The sequence below is a fragment of the Symphalangus syndactylus genome, chromosome 2, assembly GCF_028878055.3.
Source record: "Symphalangus syndactylus isolate Jambi chromosome 2, NHGRI_mSymSyn1-v2.1_pri, whole genome shotgun sequence".
In the NCBI taxonomy this organism is placed as follows: domain Eukaryota; kingdom Metazoa; phylum Chordata; class Mammalia; order Primates; family Hylobatidae; genus Symphalangus; species Symphalangus syndactylus.
This window is the reverse complement of record NC_072424.2, coordinates 25,687,995-25,707,719: the sequence shown is the minus strand read 5'-3', so window position 1 is coordinate 25,707,719 and position 19,725 is coordinate 25,687,995. Positions and strand designations below refer to the sequence as shown.

Here is a 19,725-nt window from a genome sequence, read left to right as displayed (position 1 = left end):
TATTGGTCATTTTTATATCTTCTTTGGAGATGTCTACTCAGATCCTTTGCTCACTTTTTAATTAGGTTGTCTTTTTATTACTACGTTGTAAGAGTTTTTTAATATAGTCTAGATATGTCTTATTGTATATATGATTTGCAAACATGTTCTCCTGTTCTACAGCGTGTCTTCTTACTTTCTTGATAGTGTCCTTTGAAACACAAAAGTTTTTAATTTTGATGAAATCCAATTTATTTTCTTTTGTTGCTTGCGCTTTTGGTGTCACATCTAAGAGTCTATTGTTAAAACTCACACCACAAAGACTTATTTCTCTGTTATCTTCTAAGGGAATTATAATTTTGCCTCTTTCATTTAGGTCTTTGATTCATTTTGAGTTAATGTTTATATATGCTGTGAGGTAAGGGTCCAATTGTCTTCTTTTGCATATGGATATGTAGTTGTACAGCCATGTTTTTGAAGGAAGAAAAAGAACTGTGGATTGATGTGGTCATCTACCAAGACACACCTCAGCCCAGTCCACCTTGGAAACCCACTGGTCAGTCGGAACAGAACTGACCTTCTGGCATAGGTCATTCAGAGCAGAACAGGGTGGAGTTTAGCAATTGAATGCCACTTAGCTTGAGAAACTCTAGTCTGCAAGCCATAGGGTGTAACTCGAAAACTCATAAGGTGTGCCCATTGAGTAGATGAAATAATTACCAATAAGGTAGTGATTTAATCACCCTAATTTATACACGTCTCTTACCTCCCTACCATTTCTGGGCCTTTTGGGTAGAAGTAGGATGTAATAAAAAGAGAATTGACCTTGCTATCAGGAGTCTAAGAGCTGATTCTTGGTGACTGTTGTGACATTAGGCAAGTCACTTAACCTCTTTGAGCCTTAGTTTTCTTCTCTCTAAAGTAGGATAATAATACCAAGTTCCTGGCCTTATTGAATCAATCAAAGGAAGTTTTTCCAAGGTTTGGGAAAGCACACAGTACCTGGTGTCTAGTTGCCATACGAAGCATGCATGTTCACACTTATCACACTCCTCTTCCCAGCTGTACCATCGATCACGCTGAACAGTAACTGAACTGCTGCTTCAGATCATAGAAGCCAGAACCCTGGAGGTCCACACAACCGCCCCATAAACTATCCTGTGCTAGCCCCATTCCTCCATCCAGATCATTAACCACGGGAAGTCTTAGGAAAGGATGATACTTGGACACACCTCAACTCTGCTAAGGGTGTGCCTGGGAAGTGTTCACCCTCAACACTTCTCAGTGTTGCAAGTGGTGGCTCCAGTATCTGGCAGGAGACAGTTGATTGGAAAGAAAATTTGTAACCATAGGACCAAGTGACTGCCCATCCAGTGCATCCTAAATGTGGGAAGAGAGGACCAAGAGGGATGTTTAGGTGTGATTTGAGATTTACCCCAGGCCTGAAATTCCACTGTGCCTTTGGGTTAAGGCATAGTGTTGTTGCCAGGATCTAATATCTTATCTGGGGTGGGCAGCAGAGAGCCAGTGGATGTGAAGATATTGGCAGGTGTAAGAAGAGCTATGCAAACATGACAGGGCACAATAACTGATGAGTAGCCACTGACTTAATCACAGAAGTTTAGAGCAGAGAGGAAGGGCCCTTAGGAATCTTCTATCCAGCTCCTTATTTGGCAAAAGAAGACAGCTAGGGGTCAGAGACACTGGGTGGCTTGGCTGAGGTGAGGCTGTGAGTAGCTGCAGAGCAGGACACCTAATGCTCATGCCATTTGGCACTGAGGCCGTGGAACCTGGAATGTTTTGATGTGGAGGGTGTTGGAGAAAATGTCACAAAAAGAGACTGAGCATTCAGGTCTGGAGCTGAGGGCACCAGAGAAGCAGTTCAGGAGCTATTTTGCTGGGGAGAGAGAGGCCAAAACAGGCTGGTGCAGAGACACAAAGGCATCTGTGTTTTCTGGAAGGTTCTTCTCATTGTTCCTCTCGTAGTTCCACCTCACTTCAGGACGCCAGAAAGAAGTGGTGGGAAATCCATGACCTGGGACTGCCTCTACCATTGACCATCCAGGGGCCACCCCAGGATGACTACTTCCTTCTCTGAACCTTGGTCTTCCCACTACAAAGGAGATGAGCATGAAGAAGGTGAACTCTGAGTCTGACGGCTCTGACCAGTCTCCAAGGGGAAAGCCAAGTCAGGCTTGGGTAGTAAATTAGTAAATTAATCTGAGGATGAAAAACTTTATGTGAGCATATTTAGAAATAAGTTTAGGGTGATGATTTTAAGTTCCACCTTTTTTTTTTTTAATGCATCTATTCAGGTGACATATTTGACCTGATTAACAGAAAGTACATGGGCCTAATATACAATATTAGGAGATAATTGCAATGGATGAAAGTCACCTGAGTCAATTAACTCTTATTACCTGGAAACCATTTAGAAGAGGCAATAAATTATTGGGACAACACAATTAGCAGTCCCAGAATGAAACAGATTTTGTGTGTGTGCACGGAGAAGCCCCCCTCCTGAGGGCCTGTCAAGTTCAAGGGTACATGTTTGAGGGGATTGCTGTGCCCTTTTCTGTTCACAGAAGTGTGTTAACATGCAACAGGGCTGACATATCCCAGGCTAGACCGAAGCAATGAAATAAGCTTTCGACGCCTGAGAACAATGACGCCTGTGTCACCACCAGTCAATGGCTGCCTCAGTGCCTTGTCCTTAATAGACTTTCACTGAACATCGGTCAGTTGGCTGAGTGATATTGAGGTTGGGTCTTGTGACTCTGTTTAAAGACCATTTCTAACACCTCCACTCCCGAATTTAAAAACTGAAATGGCTTAGCATTTAGAAAGACCTTTTTTCATCAAGTTACACATTCTATACCAGCATGGATAGAGTTGGGATAAAGAAAAACTTGTGTATAAAGATTCTTTAAAGTACCACTGCAGTAACAAATAGGTTCCAAGAGCCTCATTGATCTCTTGTATTTGTTTTCAATCCATGGAAGAAGATTGTGTTGTCCCAGAGCAGGCCCAAGTTTAATTCAATGTGTCTTAAGGCTGTAGGATCCTGAGCTCCTTGCCACTAAATCTATCCACCATTTGCTTATTAAGTAAGGAACTACCCTAGAATTCTTTTGCAATGATCTGAAATAACCTGGCATTTGCTTTCACTGACCTTTTAGTGTTTCTATCACCTAAAGCATTTTTCCTTCCACTGCTGCATTACAAGTAGGATTCAAATTCCTAACAGCAGAGGGGGAAAAAAAAAATCCCAAAGCACAAGAAATGTTAATGATCAACATTTCATTTTTATCGTGTTGACTGTTTCAACCACAAGCTTAAAGAATTATCAAGGCAGACTGCGTTAGTCCAAATAAGCTGAAAATAATACACTGGCCAGAACTAGTGCTCAGAAGGCAAATTTATATCGAGTAATTGAAAATGTAATAAAGAAGGAAATAATTGCCGTAGGACACAGATCTCTCTCTTTTGTGTGTGTACCTCCAAATGTGTGGGTTTTAAAAATATATCACCAGATACTTTTGTGATAGTCAATCTGTGACTTCTTCAATGATGATAAATGTGCAATCTGATCTTTTGAAAGAATAAATAGTTCCTTGTTAATTAATTTATACAGCTGTCAGTGCAGCTTTCTCTGTCTTCGCACTCTAAGTGTTTCCCTGCCATAGATTTTCTTGCCGTTTCTGGCAAACCTCCAGTGAGAGCCTGGGATTTATTAGGCTGACTTGGTGCAGAGTCTATTGATTGTGGCCCTGAGGGTAATAACTAAATAGAGCCGGAGCAACAAGTCAATAACACCATTGTTGCTGCAGCCTGCATTCACTCGAGGAGTGAGATTGTTTTACAGCAGCCGAGGGTAATCGTGGGCAGATCAGTGTGTTCAACACGCGCTGCACCGTGTTAGTGCTGAGGACTATTTGAAAGCTTTCAGTGGGATCACTGGAGAATTGGGGTGGGGTACTGGGATTATGAACCCTGTGAACTCCTTCATTACAGCTTAAAGGTTTCAACTTTAGTTTTTAACATCTGCTGCAACCTTGGGGAGCTCAGGAGTGAGGCTGGTGCAGGGGAGTGCAGAAACAGGCTCTGGGCCTTAGCACTAGGCGGTCTGTTCTGGTCTGTGTCCCGGAAACAAGATGGTTATGAGCAGAGAGATTGTCTCACAGCTGCTGTCTGATATCCATCCATCTATCCAGCTGCCCATCTGTGTGAGGTGCCAGCCAGTGGCACCATCCCTACCTCCTTATACCCCAGGATGCATTTAATGTAAACCATCTAAACAGGAGAAGCCACATTATTATAATTTTCTCATTTCCAAATCTTGAGTTAGGCTGACTTAATTTTTTTTTTTTTTTTGAGATGGAGTCTTGCTCTGTCGCCCAGGTTGGAGTGCAGTGGGGCGATCTTGGCTCACTGCAACCTCTGCCTCCCAGAATCAAGGAGTTCCCCTGCCTCAGCCTCCCGAGTAGCTGGGACTACAAGTGTGCACCACCACACCTGGCTAATTTTTGTATTTTTAGTAGAGACGGGGTTTCACCATGTTGGCCAGGCTGGTCTTGAGCTCCTGACCTCAGGTGATCCACCCGCCTTGGCCTCCCAAAGTGCTGGGATTACAGATGTGAGCCACTGCGTCCGGCCAGGCTGACTTAACTTTAAAAGCCATTTTTCTTAAGGCTTGCTTAGTAAGAGAAACTAAAACTCACATCTTTCAAAGCTTCTTTTTCCTAATTGGTAGAAGTTCACTACGCTGACTTTTACACACCCGATGATTAGTTTTTTAATTACAGAAAGTAAAAATCAAAGTCCGTGTCAATTCCTGTCACTCTTTTGCCTTTTAACGAATCCTCATGGATTCTGTTTCTATACATGGAGGACCAGAAAATAAAAAAGACAAGTTCCCAAATGTGGCTAGTGCTGACCTATCTCACCGCCTTCCAGGCTTGCCTTGTCTGAGTGGTGTCTGAATTACTGTGGTGGGGATGGATTTCTTAGGCCCACCATAGAAAGTTTCAGGACTTTATGCCCACAATACAAGCACTAAATTGACACCAACAAATCAGTGCCATCTCTTCAGGTGGGAGGGTGGAGACAGCCACGGAGCAGTGCTTAATTATGCAGAAGGTTTATCCTTTGAGTCTGACAGAGCACTGTGAGGAAAGGCCATCTCTGGGGCTAGAAAGTGAAAACAAGACTTCGCCAGAAAGGATTTTATTCTGAACGTAAGACCTGCCTGGTAGAGATACCTTCCTCAGTAGTCTTTGGTGATTATCTCATTTTAATTCCATGCCTGACATTCATCAATCACAGGCAGAGCTCATTGGCAGGGAAAGAGACGAGAGGCCTCCGTTTCCTGGAAATTGTGGCATTCATTCTCTGGCCTCTTCACTAAGGAAGTGCTGCAGTGAAACTCGATTCTGCCCATTTTGTCATTTAACTTTCACAGAAGCAAATACAAAGTATTGGTGAAAGTGGCCGGGCGTGGTGGCTCACGCCTGTAATCCTAGCACTTTGGTAGGCGGAGGCGAGTGGATCACCTGAGGTAGGGAGTTCCAGACCAGCCTGACCAACATGGAGAAACCTCGTCTCTACTAAAAATAGAAAATTACCTGGGCATGGTGGCGCATGCATGTAATCCCAGCTACTCGAGAGGCTGAGGCAGGAGAATCGCTTGAACCTGGGAGGCAGAGGTTGCGGTGAGCCGAGATCATGCCATTGCACTCCACCCTGGGCAACAAGAACAAAACTCCATCTCAAAAAAAGGAAAAAAAAAATGGTGATAGCAAGTTCCATAATAGCCTTATGGAGCTCACATTACTCCAGAAAGGGAGCTTTCTGATCTATGAGTTGGAATTACCAGCTACCTGGATAAACATCACCTCATTTTTAACTTAATACCAAAGCCATCATCTCCATGTTGTTGAACTGAACAACCTTAGAATGGCTTCAGGAAAGGCTGGTGACTCTGAGCACTAGTGGAAGTTCTTCTGCCAAGACCATTCACCATTGTTACCCCACTTGTCCCCGTGATAAGAGATGGCCATCGCGAATTATGCCCCAGTGTCACCACGTGAACCGATTACCCACAAATAACCACAACCCCGATACCATCTGGACTGAGTGCAAATCTTTCATAAAATGTTGTATTTTAAAAAAGAATTTAATTATTCTATGCAGGACAAAGAGCTTTTCCTGTTCACTCCTATTTTACTGAGAAAAATCTTTGGCAAATCTATGGCAAAAGATAAAACTTGGGAGGGTTTTTTAAAATTACTTGCAGTATGAGTCACCTTAATGAAAGCTTCAGAAGCGTGGAGCAGTTCCATCAGGTAGCAGTCCTCCAGGAAAGAAAATTTCTTTTTAGTTTAGTCAATACTAACATACAACATATGGGCAAAGGTAGACTGCCTCCTTGCTCTACTGGGAGACATAGATAGCTTTCTTATCAGACATTTTTTTGTCTGAATGAAGAAATTCCTGTCCAGTCTGCTTAGATTCAGCTCTGTGATCCAAGAAGTTTTTGACATATCAAGATGACCTAAGAGTTGATAAGCCTTTGGCACAGGAAAGAAATATGCAAGAGAAGTTCAGGAACTGAATGACACATTTTCCTAAAAAAAGGAAAAAAATAAGAATAATAATCGAAGTGGATTTGTTGAATACTTTCAAATTCTCAAAGATGTTTCTGTTTAGGTGGCTGTGGAAATCTCACATTTGCTTTATCGCAGCTTGAAAAGGGACAAGAGAAAGAAATACCAAAGGGTACACATACTTCCAGTTCTTTTGAGTGATATTACCAATATTTCATCTCGAGATTTCCAAGAGTAGAGGCCAGATATTTTCAGTCTTCTGCACTCTTTTAAGGGTCAGAAGGAGTCAGAATCAACTCGGATGGAATAAACATGGGGATAAGCAGCTAAAAATAATAGCATTGTGTATTTACTAGACGCTAAGAAGTCAAAGGAAGTGGTGTTGTGAGCTTGTAAAACAGTGGCTGCCAGCTTTATCTTTTTAAGAGGAGACTAGATTTTGACACAGAGATAAGCAAGCTGGAGCAAACAGTGATTTCTTAAACTGCTACTCATAAAACAAGTTTGTTGCGAATATATCTACATAAGAGAGATTGTCCTCTTTTTTTCACCTATAGGTCAGGTTATTCTAAGCTCTTGTATACTCATGATGCCAAAGGTGTAGGCGCTGGGCTTATGTTCAGCTATTTCAGATCATCTGGACTTGAATTTAGAGAATGTCTTTGCTCTGTTAGCACATGCTCATCCCACTATTCAAAAAAATGACCATCTCGGTACAAAGTTTCTTTGGCAATCAAATCTGTTTCAGCATCTCCAATCAACATACGTTTTTCCTCATTTTGTATTTTCTTGTTTCTGGCATTTTATGGATTAGAATAATCGGAAAACAGGCATCTGAGGGATTTCTCCCATAAACAGGTGAGATTGGTGAGAGAAGAAATTATTTTTCAACATTATTATTAAATAGAAGCTCTCATGCTCTTTATAGCCACATTCCTCCATTTACAATGTGCTGTTGAGGCTGAGAACTTCCTTGTTCTTTAGGTTTCTCACAGATTATTTTTTTGTTACAAGCTATTTGTTACTTACTCAGTTCTGAGTTACTGAGGTTGTTTAATTCTAAACTTAGTTGTATGGCAGATTACAGCTGACACCTGTAATCCCAGCACTTTGGCAGGCCAAGGCAGGAGGATCACTTGAGGCCAGGCATTCAAGACCAGTCTGGGCAACATAGCAGGACCTTGTCTCTTTTAAAAAAAAAAAAAAAAAAAAAAAAGCAAAAATTACCCCAGTATGGTGGCATGTGCCTGTAATCCCTGCTAGGAGGATTGTTTGAGCCCAGGAATTCAAGGTTGCAGTAAGCTATGATCACGCTGCTGCGCTCCAGCCTGGGAGACAGAGCAAGACCCTGTCTCTAAAAAATAAATAAGTAAGTAAATAAATAAATAAATAAATAAAATAACCTATGTATATGCCTAGAATTTTAATAACTGAAAATGTGGTAGCACCATGATCTTGGTGGAAAAGGCCTTGAGTAATTTCACTTGGAGTTTGCTCAAATCAGGCACATTATTTCAGAATCAAACTTTTAAGCCGTTGAAAACAAAATGTAAAAATAAGCCCATTTTTCTCCTTTGCTTCTTGCAGAAGGCGTTTCCAATGGAGGTTTTCTAAAATTATTATAATAATTAACCATGTGCTGTCTCATGTCCCGGGAACTAGAGTCAGTGCTCAATATGCATAATCTGATTTAACCCGTGTGTTAACCTTATCGAGTATGCATTGTTGTTCCCATTTTGTAGATTAGGAAACTAAATATCAGTAAAATTTGTAGCCACATGGCTGATAGAAACAAAATCCTTATTATGGTCCACAGGCTGGCACGATTCCATCTCTGTTTCCTCTGCAGCTCACCTCCCTCCCATCATTCTCCTCCTGGCTTTTTCCTCCCCGGGCACCCCAGCGTTCCTCTACAGATAAAGGGCCTTTGCACATGCTGTGCCACCTGCCTGGAATCCTTTTCTCATTCCCACTCACCCTTCCCACTTCAGTTTTTAACCTAGCACATTCTTCAGAATATTTTTTTTTTTTTTTTTTGACGAAATCTCGCTCTGTTGCCCAGGCTGATCTCGGCTCACTGCAACCTCCGCCTCCCAGGTTTAAGCAATTCTCCTGCCTCAGCCTCCCAAGTAGCTGGGACTACAGGTGCACACCACCATGCCCAGGTAATTTTTTATAGTTTAGTAGAGACGGGGTTCCGCCATGTTGCCCAGGCTGGTCACAAACTCCTGAGCTCAGGCAGTCTACCCGCCTCGGCCTCCCAAAGTGCTGGGATTACAGGTATGAGCCACTGTGCCCGGCCCAGATCTTAATTCAACATCATTACCACCTTTGGGACACCCTCTCTGGGCTTCTAGAAAAGCTCAGTCCTACAGCAGCTACAGAGGTGCAGCTGTCAACCTTTCAGTCATGCAGTCTGCCCCAGGTGTTGGTACCCTCAGAGACCCGTGTCAGCATCAGAGCTAGGCCACACTCTTCCCAGGCGGCCCCCAGTCATTGACTAGGCACAGTGTGTGGTCCTGAAGCTAGGCAGCTTCTGCCTGAGGTGGGATTCCTCTGCGGGGCTGTCTTGGCTCCAGAGCTCCTCACTGGGTTGGTTAAGACTTTGTCAGTCCTGGCCAGGTGCGGTGGCTCACACCTGTGATCCCAGCACTTTGGGAGGCTGAGGCGGGTGGATCACTTGAGGTCAGGAGTTTGAGACCAGCCTGGCCAACATGGTGAAACCCCGCCTCTACTAAAAATACAAAAATTAGTGGGGTGTGATGGCACACACTCGTAGTCCCAGCTACTCAGGAGGCTGAGGCAGGAGAATCGCTTAAACCCAGGAGGCGGAGCTTGCAGTGAGTCAAGACTGCACCACCGCACTCCAGCCTGGGCAACAGAGTGAGACTCTGTCTAAAAAATAAATAAATGAGACTTTGTCAGCTCTGCACTGTGGTCCGAGGCTCTTCCTGCCCATTTCTGCCTCCTCCCCCATTTATCTGCTACAGGTATTACCCCCAGGAAACCTCTTGCACACCTAACTCCTTCCAGCACCTCCTTTCCTAGAAGACCCTTCAACTGACACAAGTCCCCTCTTCTAGATGCTCATAGTATCATATCCACTTCCTTTGTAGCAATTACCACAGTTTAAAACTCTATATTATGTACATGTGATTTTGTTAAGACCTAGAAGCTCTACGAGGACAGGGACCTAATTTTGCTCATCACTGCACCCCCAGACTGGAACCAGATCGTTTCCCACAGACCTCATCAAAGTGCTTGCTCGACTCTGTGTGTCCAGGGCCATTTCACTGGCTGTTGCCAGTTGCGTGCTGGGGCTTTCAAAGCAGCGCTGAGAGTGGAACACTAAAACCTCACGCCGACTTGGAGGCCACACTGGAAAAGGATGTTGCAATGACGCTTGGATCAAGCCAGCCCCTGTGTTAAGGCCCTTTGGCGTCCTTTTCGGCGTGGAAGCGCATGCTCTTTCTCCTTGAGGAGAAGATAGGACCTTAGCTTTCCAAGGCCTTCTGAGTGAAAACATCTGTATCCGATTTTTCCCGTCGCGGCGTATTAGTGAAGTCTGGCTAAAGAGCAGCTTGTAGTTGACAAGACTCTCATCAGAAGGTGTCACTGCCATCAGCTGGAATTACAGTGGGGCTGTTCGAGCTGGTGCCCTAGCCAGATGCCAGTCTGGGTAATTACATTTGGTCTACCTAAACTCCCTGCAGACTTCTCATCGGACACAGCATTCTTCATCTCTGCCCTGAACTGCTAGGGAGTGTTTGCTAAGAGCCTTTCAGCTGCTGCCATAGTTCATTCCAAAAATGGATACATTCCTGAAGGACCACTTGTCAGGGGGTGTTGCTGGGGGAGGATTCCAGCTTGGAAGAGGGCTGGCCTGGCTAGGTGGCCCTAAAGGCCCATTCCCCTTCTAATTTTGATTCTGTGATACAGTAATTATAACTCAAACTGCAGTGTTCATGGAACTGGTAAGGGCCTCATAAATGAAAACACCATCAGATCGAAAGTGCAGAACTTGGTAGGAAAGATGTTCAAATAACACACACACACACACCAAAAAAAGTAGACACGAATCTGGATATCCCTGGGACCCAGAAACAGTCACAGTTACATCTCCTCTCTCAAGTTGATTCTGAAGCCATAATTAAGTGAAGACAAAAACATATATACATTGAATGAAAGGTGTGTAATCTTTGGGATAATTCTGATGTAATTAACACAGCAGAGCTGCATTATGGCCAATGTGCAATGAGTGGAATTTTCCAACATTGATTAAGCGGACTTGAAGAGAACTGAGTCTTTGTCTGAAAGCTGCCAAATGAAAACAACTTTGGGATATTTAAATTCAGGTTGGAAATTGGTTTGAGTAAGGGATATTTAAACCACAGCTGTTCAAGGGCTAAAAACATATGAGTTGTATGTGCATGCCCGCGTGCACGTGCACACACACACACACACACACACTGCCTCCTCTGAAAACAAGTTAGCTAAAGGTGTACATTCCTTCTAGGTTCTCATGATCAACAGATGTAAATGTTCATGGTGTTCAGATGAATTATGCACCCTAATGAGATTTCAATACTGAGCAAACAATAAAAATTTATGCATTGCATAGTTGCCGTGGCCTTTGGCTTCATGGCTAGTGTTCTACCTTTTCAACAGCTTCAGTAATATAATATCCAGCTGGCTTTGGAAGTAAGGAAAATTCGAAGGGAGAATTGAAATTGTGAGAAATAATTTGATGGATTACTTTGTCAGAGTAATGCATGGCCTTGGCATAATTACCATGGCCACCTTAACCCTGGAGGCAGGTGGTGACAAAGGCCTGCAGGGCCTGGGTGCTGAGCCGATTCCAGCATGTGCTGCTGGCTCTCTCAGTCCCCAGAGTCCAGGGAGTCTAGGCACTCCTGAACGAATGCCGAACAAGCACATTCCTGTCCTACTCCAACAAGCAAGAAGGACAGCCGAAGGGCCGCCTTCTCCCGAGAACTGTCATCTGTGTCAGAGTGAAAGGAAGGAAACAAAAGGCAGACCAACCTTGAAGCAAAATGGGGTGAGGACAGGGAAAAGGATGAATAATATCTTTTAAAGCAGAACATTTAAACACAAATGATGAGCACAGGCACACTAATCTTTTTTTCTCTTCTCGTGTTTTTTTATCAGTTCAGACCTTGAACTTAACGCATGTCTGCCTTGTACTTTATAACGTTCAAATCTTAACGTGATTAATAGTAGATTCCCCGTGCGTACGTGTCAGAGACCACATCTGTAGCAAATCTGCCGGTATATTCCTTACACTAGTTTTACTTTGGAGCCATAAAGTAATTCCTGTTTTGTGAATGAGAATATACCTATTATGCACTAATATAGCTACACCCAGCATCTGCTTTTCCGGGGGGAAAAGAAATTGCCTATATGATAGGGCAGCTCAAATTTCAGTGTTCTGAAGTGCTTTTCAGTGTGGCCTTCAGCAGTGAAAAACCACTCCTGCCTATTTCTTGCTTTTATTATGATAACATAAATATATTTGCAGCATGTTGACAAACTCATTTGGAGTAAACAGAGTAGTCCTAATTGTAAGTTCTAATGTTTTAAAGCTAAATTGGGCGATAAGTCAGTGTTTCAATTTGGCACAGTCAACCACACATTTTCCAGAAATAGCCTTTGACACTTTTTAAAGCAAGTCAGTGGTGTACTTAGGCTGTTCACAAAAGGCTTCATTCTTGTCTACAAACGGCAAACCTCCCCTTCATCCCAGAGTGCCCAATTCAAGTGAGGTTGGGGAAAAATAGATACTTCCCTTGTTTTAAGGCATTTCTCCAACCGTTATGCTAGTCAAAACGAAAAAATTTTGGAGTATATGGGGAAAGCATGCCTAAGAAAGGTTATCTTGATTTTCATTTAACACACCCTCCCACTGACTTTTTAAAAGGTCCATCGTACGTATTTCTGCATAGCTGAAAACACAGATTCCACCCTGGAGAGATCTTGGGGCTGTTCATGTTACACTCTGAAGCCATGTGTTTTCACATCATGGCAAAACTCAAGATGTAGGCAGATCCCTTGGCCCCCGTTGGCTTTGGATTTTAGTCTTTTCATTGTTCTCTACTGTAAACTTATACAGAAAAAGACCTCCACGCCCCTGAATATAAGCACAGCCAGTAATGTTTTCCCACACATGCCAGTGGTGTAGCTGAGCAGAACCCCAGAATGGTGGGAAAGGGAAGGAAGTGGGGGCAGAGGTCCATGAAGGCTGTAGATGGGAGCAAGGGGCTCACTGGGCTCCCCAGGAGCCTTCCTGGAGGCAGCCATTCCTTCAGAATCCTTGTCAGAAGAATGACCAGAGGCAATGCAGAGAAGCCCCTCCCCATCGAAGGCAGCTCTGGAGCTTGTTAAGACTCTGCTACAAAGCCGTAGAGGGGCTTTATTTTTATACTTCTCTGTACACACCTTTTTTTGGATATATGATTTGCAAATATTTTTCCCCACTCTGTGGCTTATCTTTTTATTTTCTTAATGAGGAATTTTGAAAAGCAAAATTTATCAATTTTGATAAAAATTTTTTAATTTTGATAAAAATTTATCAATTTTTAATTTTATGGAGCATGCTTGTAGTGGTTTACCTAGAAATCTTTGCCTGTCCCAAGGTCAGAAAAATTTTACTTCTATGTTTTCTTCTAGAAATTTTATAGTTTAGCCTTTACATTTAGGTATGTGTCCCATTTAAATTTTTGTGTATAGTTTAGGTTATGGTCTGTGTTCATTTTGTTAAATATGGGTATCCAATTCCTCTATTAGGTTGCCTTGGATCCTTTGTCAAAAATTGACTGTAAATATAAATGTTTATTTCTGGAATGTCTGTTTTATTTCATTGAACTGTGTCTTCCTCACACCCAGACTACACCGTCTTGATTACAGCAGCTTCATAGTAAGTTTGAAGTCAGGTGGTATAAGTCTTCCAACTTTGTTCTTCTTTTTCAAACTCGTTTTTATACATTCTAGTTCTAGTTGTTTCATTTACATATACATTTAAGAATTCCCATTTCCATTTTCACCGCCCCCCCCCCCCCCAAAAAATGCTTGCTGGCATTTTAACAAGGATTGCATTGAATTGTCATCTTAACAATATTGAATCATCCTATTCATGAATGGAATTGTTCCTCATTTATTTAGATCGTTACTTTTTAAAGCTACATTTATAGATTTCAGGGTACAGGTCTCATTACGTTAAAGTTGTTTCTAAGTTTTGCATTCTTTTTTGGTGCTATTATGAATTACATTGTTTTCTTAATTTCATTTGCAGACTATTTGTGGCTATAGCAACACACTTGATTTTTGTATGTTCTCATCTTGTGACCTTGCTGAATTTGTGTATTAGTTCTAGTAGTATTTTGTCGATCTCTTAGGATTTTATACATACAGAATCATGTCAGTTGTGAATGACAACAATTTTCCTTCTTCCTTTCCAATCTGGGTGCCTTTTACTTGTAAATTTTAAATGCCAGATTGCACTGGCTAGAAGCTCGAGTACAATTTTGAACAGAAGTGGTAAGAGCAGACATTTTTGCCCTATTCCCAATCAGAAAGAAAGCCTTCAGTCTTTCACCATTAAGTATGATATTAGCTGTAAGTTTTTCATAGATGCTCTTTATCGAGTTGAAAAAGTCTCCTTTTATTCCAAGTTTGTCGAGAGTTTCTATCATGAGTAGGTGTTACATTTTGCCAAGTGTTTTTTCTGTGTCTAACGAGATGATTATGTGATTTTTGTTCTTGATTCTATCAATGTCATGTGTCACATTAATTGTTTTTCAGATGTTAAATCAACCTTGCATTTCTGGGATAAGTCCCACTTGGTCATGATATTTAAGCTTTATTAATATGTTACAGGATTCAGTTTAATACGAATTTTGGTGTCTGTTTATGAAGAATGTTTCTTGTAATATTTTTGTTTAACTTTTGTATCTGGGTGATACGGGCCTCATAGAACAAGTTGGCATAGTCTCTCCATTATTTTCTAAGACGATTTGTGTAGGAACAGTATTATTTCATAAATTGTGATGTAATTCATTATTTAAGCCATCTGGTCCTGGGCTTTTCTTTGTGGGAAGATTGTAAATTACTAATCCAACTTACTTGCTTGTTATAGGTCTATTCAGGTATTCTGTGTTTTCTTGAGTCAGTTTTGGTAATGTGTGTATTTCTATGAATTTGTCCATTTTACCTAAATTATCTGGCTTGTTTGCATAACATTGTTCAGAATATTCCCTTGTAATCCTTTAATTTTTGTTAAGTAGTGATGTTCTTGTTTCACTCCTGATATTGGTAATTTGTATCTTCTTCCCTTTTTTCTTGGTCATTCTAGCTAAAAGTTTATCAGTTTTGTTGAGCTTTTTGAAGAGCCAACTTCTGGTTTCATTGATTTTTCTCTATTATTTTCTACTTTCTATTGTATTAATTTCTCCTCTAACCCTTACTCCTTTTTATTGCTTGCGTTGGGCTTAATTTGCTCTTTCTTAATGTGGTAGCTTAGATCATTGACTTGAGACCTTTCCTTTTTCCCTAACTAGGCAGATAAATTTCTCTCTAAGCTCTGCTTAAATTGCATCCTACAAATCGTGATAATTATGGTTTGTTTCATTCATTAAATTTTTGTTGTGATTTTTTTCTTCGATTCATGCATTCTTTAGAAATATGTTACTTAATTATCTAATACTTAGGACTTACCAAATTAGTTTCTTTTTTCTTTTTTTTTTTTTGAGACAGAGTCTCGCACTGACGCCCAGGCTGGAGTGCAGTGGCACAATCTTGTCTCATTGCAACCTCCACCTCCTGTGTTCAAGCAATTCTCCTGCCTCAGCCTCCCAAGTAGCTGGGATTACAGTCGCACGACACCACACCCAGCTAATTTTTGTATTTTTAGTAGAGACGGGGTTTCACCATGTTGGCCAGGCTGGCCTCGAACTCCTGACCTCAAGGGATCCACCTGCCTTGGCCTCCCAAAGTGCTGGATTACAGGCATGAGTCACTGCGCCTGGCCACCAAATTACTTTCTATTATTGATTTCTAATTTAGTCTTGTGATTAGAGAACATATTTTTTATTATTTCAATGTTTTTAATAATAAATTATTATTTAATAATAAATTATTGAGACTTGTTTTATGGCCTGTATATGGTGTATGCATGTTCTATAAATGTTGATTTCTATATCTAGTCTATTTAGTCTTCTATAGCCTTACTGATTTTCTGTCTAGTTATTCTATCAGTTACTGAGAATAGGGTAGTGAAATCTCCAAATATAATTGTTGAACTTCCTATTCTCCTTTTGTCTATCAGTTTTTGCTTCATGTTTTTCAAGACTTGGTTATTAGGTGTGTGTATGTTTTTCATCGTTTTATCTTCTCAATACATTGATTCTCTTATATTTGTGAAACATCCTTTTTTGTTCCCAAGACTATTTGTCTTAAAAGCCGTGTGTCTGATATTAATATAGACACTTTAGCTCCTTATAGTTACTGTTTGCGTATATTTTTTCATCTTTTAACTTTCACCCTGTATGTGCTTTTTAATCTGAAATGTGTCTCTTACAGACAGGATAAAGTTAGGTCTTTTATATCCAGTCTAACGATCTCTGCTGTTTGATTGGAGTGTTTAGTCCTTTAACATGTACATGTTCACATTTAGTCCATTAACATTTAACGTGTGATTTTTTTTGTCCTGTTGAATTTATGTCTGCCATTTTGCTATTTGTTTTCTATATTCCTTATGTCTTTTTGTTCCTCTGTTTCTGCTTTTCTGCCTCCTTTTTAAAAATATATATTTTTGTATGCCATTTTAATTCACGTATTGATTTTTTTATTACATTTTTAAATGTTCTCAGTCTTTGCTCTAGGAATTGTATCTTGTAACTTTTCATGATCTACTTCAGGTTAATACTGACTTAATTCTAATAAAATATAGCAGTGTTATTCCAATATAACCAATTTCCTCCCTCTTCCTTTGATATGTATAGATATGACTATGATTATCATATCTACACATGATATAAACCCAACAATACAAAATTATAATGAGTGCTGTGCAATCTAATGGTTTTTAAAGAAATTAAGGGAAGAGAAGAAAAATATATATATTTATACAGTCTTTTATATTTGCATACATATTTACCATTTCCAGTGTTCTTATTTCCTTCTGTGGATTTGAATTACCATCTGGCATAATTTCTTTCAGCCTGAAGGACTTTATTTAGTATTTCTTGTACAGCAAGTCTACTAACAAAACATTCTCTTATTCTTTGTTTATCTAGAAAAGTCTTTATATCACCTTCACTTTTAGTGGATAGTATTGCTAGATATAGAATTCTTGGTTGATAAGTCCCCCCACCTCACTCTTTTTGACACTTAGAATATGTCATTCTACTGTCTTCCCTTCCGTTGTTTCTGATGAGAAGTCAGCCATTAATCATATTATTATTTGCCTGTGCATGATGAGTCATTTTTGTCTTGCTATTTTCAAGAGTTTAGCTGTCAGCCATCATTTCTACCAACATATTTATCTGCTACTCTCTCTCTTCTTGGATTCCCATTACACATATATTGGTATGCTTGATATTGTCACACAGGTCTCTGAAGCCATGTTCATTTTTCATCAGTCTTTTTCCCTTTTTCTTCTTCAGATTGGATAATTTCTTTAGACAGATTTTCAAGTTCATAATTCCTTTTCATTTCATATACTGTATATTCAACTGTAGAATTTCCATTTGGCTCTTTTTTATCATTTCTTTCTCTGTTGAGATTTCCTGTTTGTTGAGGCATCGTCATCATAATTTCTTCTAATTCTTTAAGCATAATTTTCTTCAATTCTTTGAACATATTTCTAATAGCTGCTTGGGAGTCTTTGCTAAATCCAACATCAGGGCCACTCAGAGTCAGTTTCTATTGACTGCTTTTTTCCCCTGAATATATAGATCACACCTTTTTTTTGTTTCCTTTTTTTTTTTTTTTTGGTTGTTGTTATGTCATTTTTTGTTGAAAATGGGACATTTTATATAATATATTGTAGTAACACGAGTCTAGTATTTTTAAGTAGCTTTCCTGAATGTAATCTGTAGAATCTGTCTCCCCTACAGTCTGCTCAGTTGTTGCTTTTTTTTTTTTTTCCTCAAATCTTATCTTTATTTTATGAGGCTGGTTTCCTAGGGGTTGCCCCTTTGTGTGCATAGCTTAGTGGTCAGCCAATGACTGGGCAGAGACTGTATTCAAAAACCTCCAACCCATAAGGCTTCCATCCTCTGCAGTGATTTGTGTGTGAGTTGCAGAGCACATTCAAAGTTCAGCCAGTTCCCAAGCCTGCCTTGGCTTTGGCTTCCACTGGTGTCTCTCAGGTCTTCCCAGCACATACATATACTTTCCCACTCCATAAGAGATGCATAGAGAGCTTATCTAGCACTTCTGTGGCTCTTTCATTTCCAGGATCTCCTCATCACATTTTTGGTTGGCCTGTTACCCGCACCAACTAGGACTGTAACTTTAGGCTAGCAGAGGTGTGGGTTTTCACCATTCATTATCCTACCGAGTTTGCTACTTTTATTGACAGTGCTGCTAGGCCTGGGTTTTGCCCTCTGCTCCAAAACAAGTCAGCCTCCTCTGGCAGCCCCACCCTGGTGAAACCATCATTCTAGCCAACTAAGCTAAGGGGTGAGGTGGGGTTGTTCTTACCCAAAATTCTGCCAGTTTTCTATAAATAAGCACTTCTCAATTTGTTTTTTGCCTTTGGTTGTCATCCAGATCACTAAAAGAGGCGGGTTTTTTTTGGTCCGTTCTCCAGTTTTATACTTGTTTTGTGAATTTGCCGACCTCTTCACTCATAGCTGGAAGTCCCCTTGTAGGAGGATTTTTGCTGGTCTGTAGAATGTGTTTGTAGAAAGCGTTTAGGATACCCTTGCAATGAAAGACCTCATCTGTGTGGATTTGGGTCTCTACTTCCCAGAATCCCAAAGACCCCTCCTCAAAGAGCATTTCGTGCTTGAGGTTCTCCAGTATGGCAATGACCAGCTCTGCATGTTCTTGTTTCATTCCTTCCACCATCAGGGTGTAACTGCCAGGATCCCGTCTGCATGTGCTCACATGAGCTTTGAATCCAGGCAGCTCTTGGCCCATTAGCTGACCCAAAGGCAACAGGTGGGACCTGTTTTTGGCGGAACTGTTGAAGAAAAATGCCCTAGTCATCAGCTTGTTTCACTTTCATTTATCTCTGTCATCTGGGAATACAATATAGATAGTATCAGGCCCAACAAAAGGTACATTCTGATATTATTTTCAGTTTTTTGTCTAGACAGAGAAGACTAACCACTTGGATATCAGAAATGCCTACCACAAAAAATAAGAAAGACACGCTCAGCAAAAGGCCAGAGGGGGGTAGCACTGCTTGTTCACTTTCTCTATATATATTCTTTTTTTAAAAAAGAAAAAAGTTTAAACCCCACCACCCACTCATCAGGTGATTGGAGACTATCGATGTAAAAATGTGCTGCAGGCAGAAGTTCTGAAAAATCCCAGAAAGTGTTGAAAACATCTCTAAACAAGGTATTTTTCTTCTGCACCTTTCTTGCTAAAGGTCCCAATTGCTGCCAAGAAAACTAGTGAGAATGTTAGCTGCCAAATAAAAAATTTATGACAGTGTTTGGCAAAGGACTATCTCGCTGCTTGTTTTATACATTTCCACAAGGCGCTTGAAGGCAGCCTCTTTTTTTCTTCCCCCCACAGCACCCCCTCACTTTGTACGTATAACTTACACTGATCACTGTTCTGGGTCTGTTCTCTAATAAAAAAGCAAACTCCTATAAAGTAAGATTAAACAATATAACTTTTTTTCACTTCAGTAGCCTCCTAAAATGTGAGGGAAATGCTTTCAAATATGACGTGTTGCATAGAAGAGGAAAAGAGATGCTGGGATTGCGTAGTTAGAATAGACACATTTATAGGAAAGGAATAAGAACTTTTCAATTAAAAACTGTAGACTCGGCCAGGCACGGTGGCTCACGCCTATAATCCCAGCACTTTGGGAGGCTGAGGCAGGCGTATCACAATGTCAGGAGTTTGAGACCAGTCTGGCCAACATAGTGAAACCCCGTCTCTA

At 40.8% G+C, this 19,725-nt stretch overlaps 1 protein-coding gene across 15 annotated transcripts in view; it reads left to right on the top strand.

Moving 5' to 3' along the window:
- VTI1A (vesicle transport through interaction with t-SNAREs 1A) overlaps positions 1-19,725 on the top strand; it is a 464,064-nt gene that overhangs the window by 329,685 nt on the left and 114,654 nt on the right. Inside the window, exon 9 of one of the 15 annotated variants that reach the window (XM_063617848.1) lies at positions 9,806-10,028. The exons of 13 other annotated variants lie outside the window; for them this stretch is intronic. In XM_063617848.1, coding sequence (XP_063473918.1) covers positions 9,806-10,013 — 208 coding nt within the window. In that variant the 3' untranslated portion in view covers positions 10,014-10,028. One more of the 15 variants, XM_055249190.2, reaches the window with a different exon arrangement.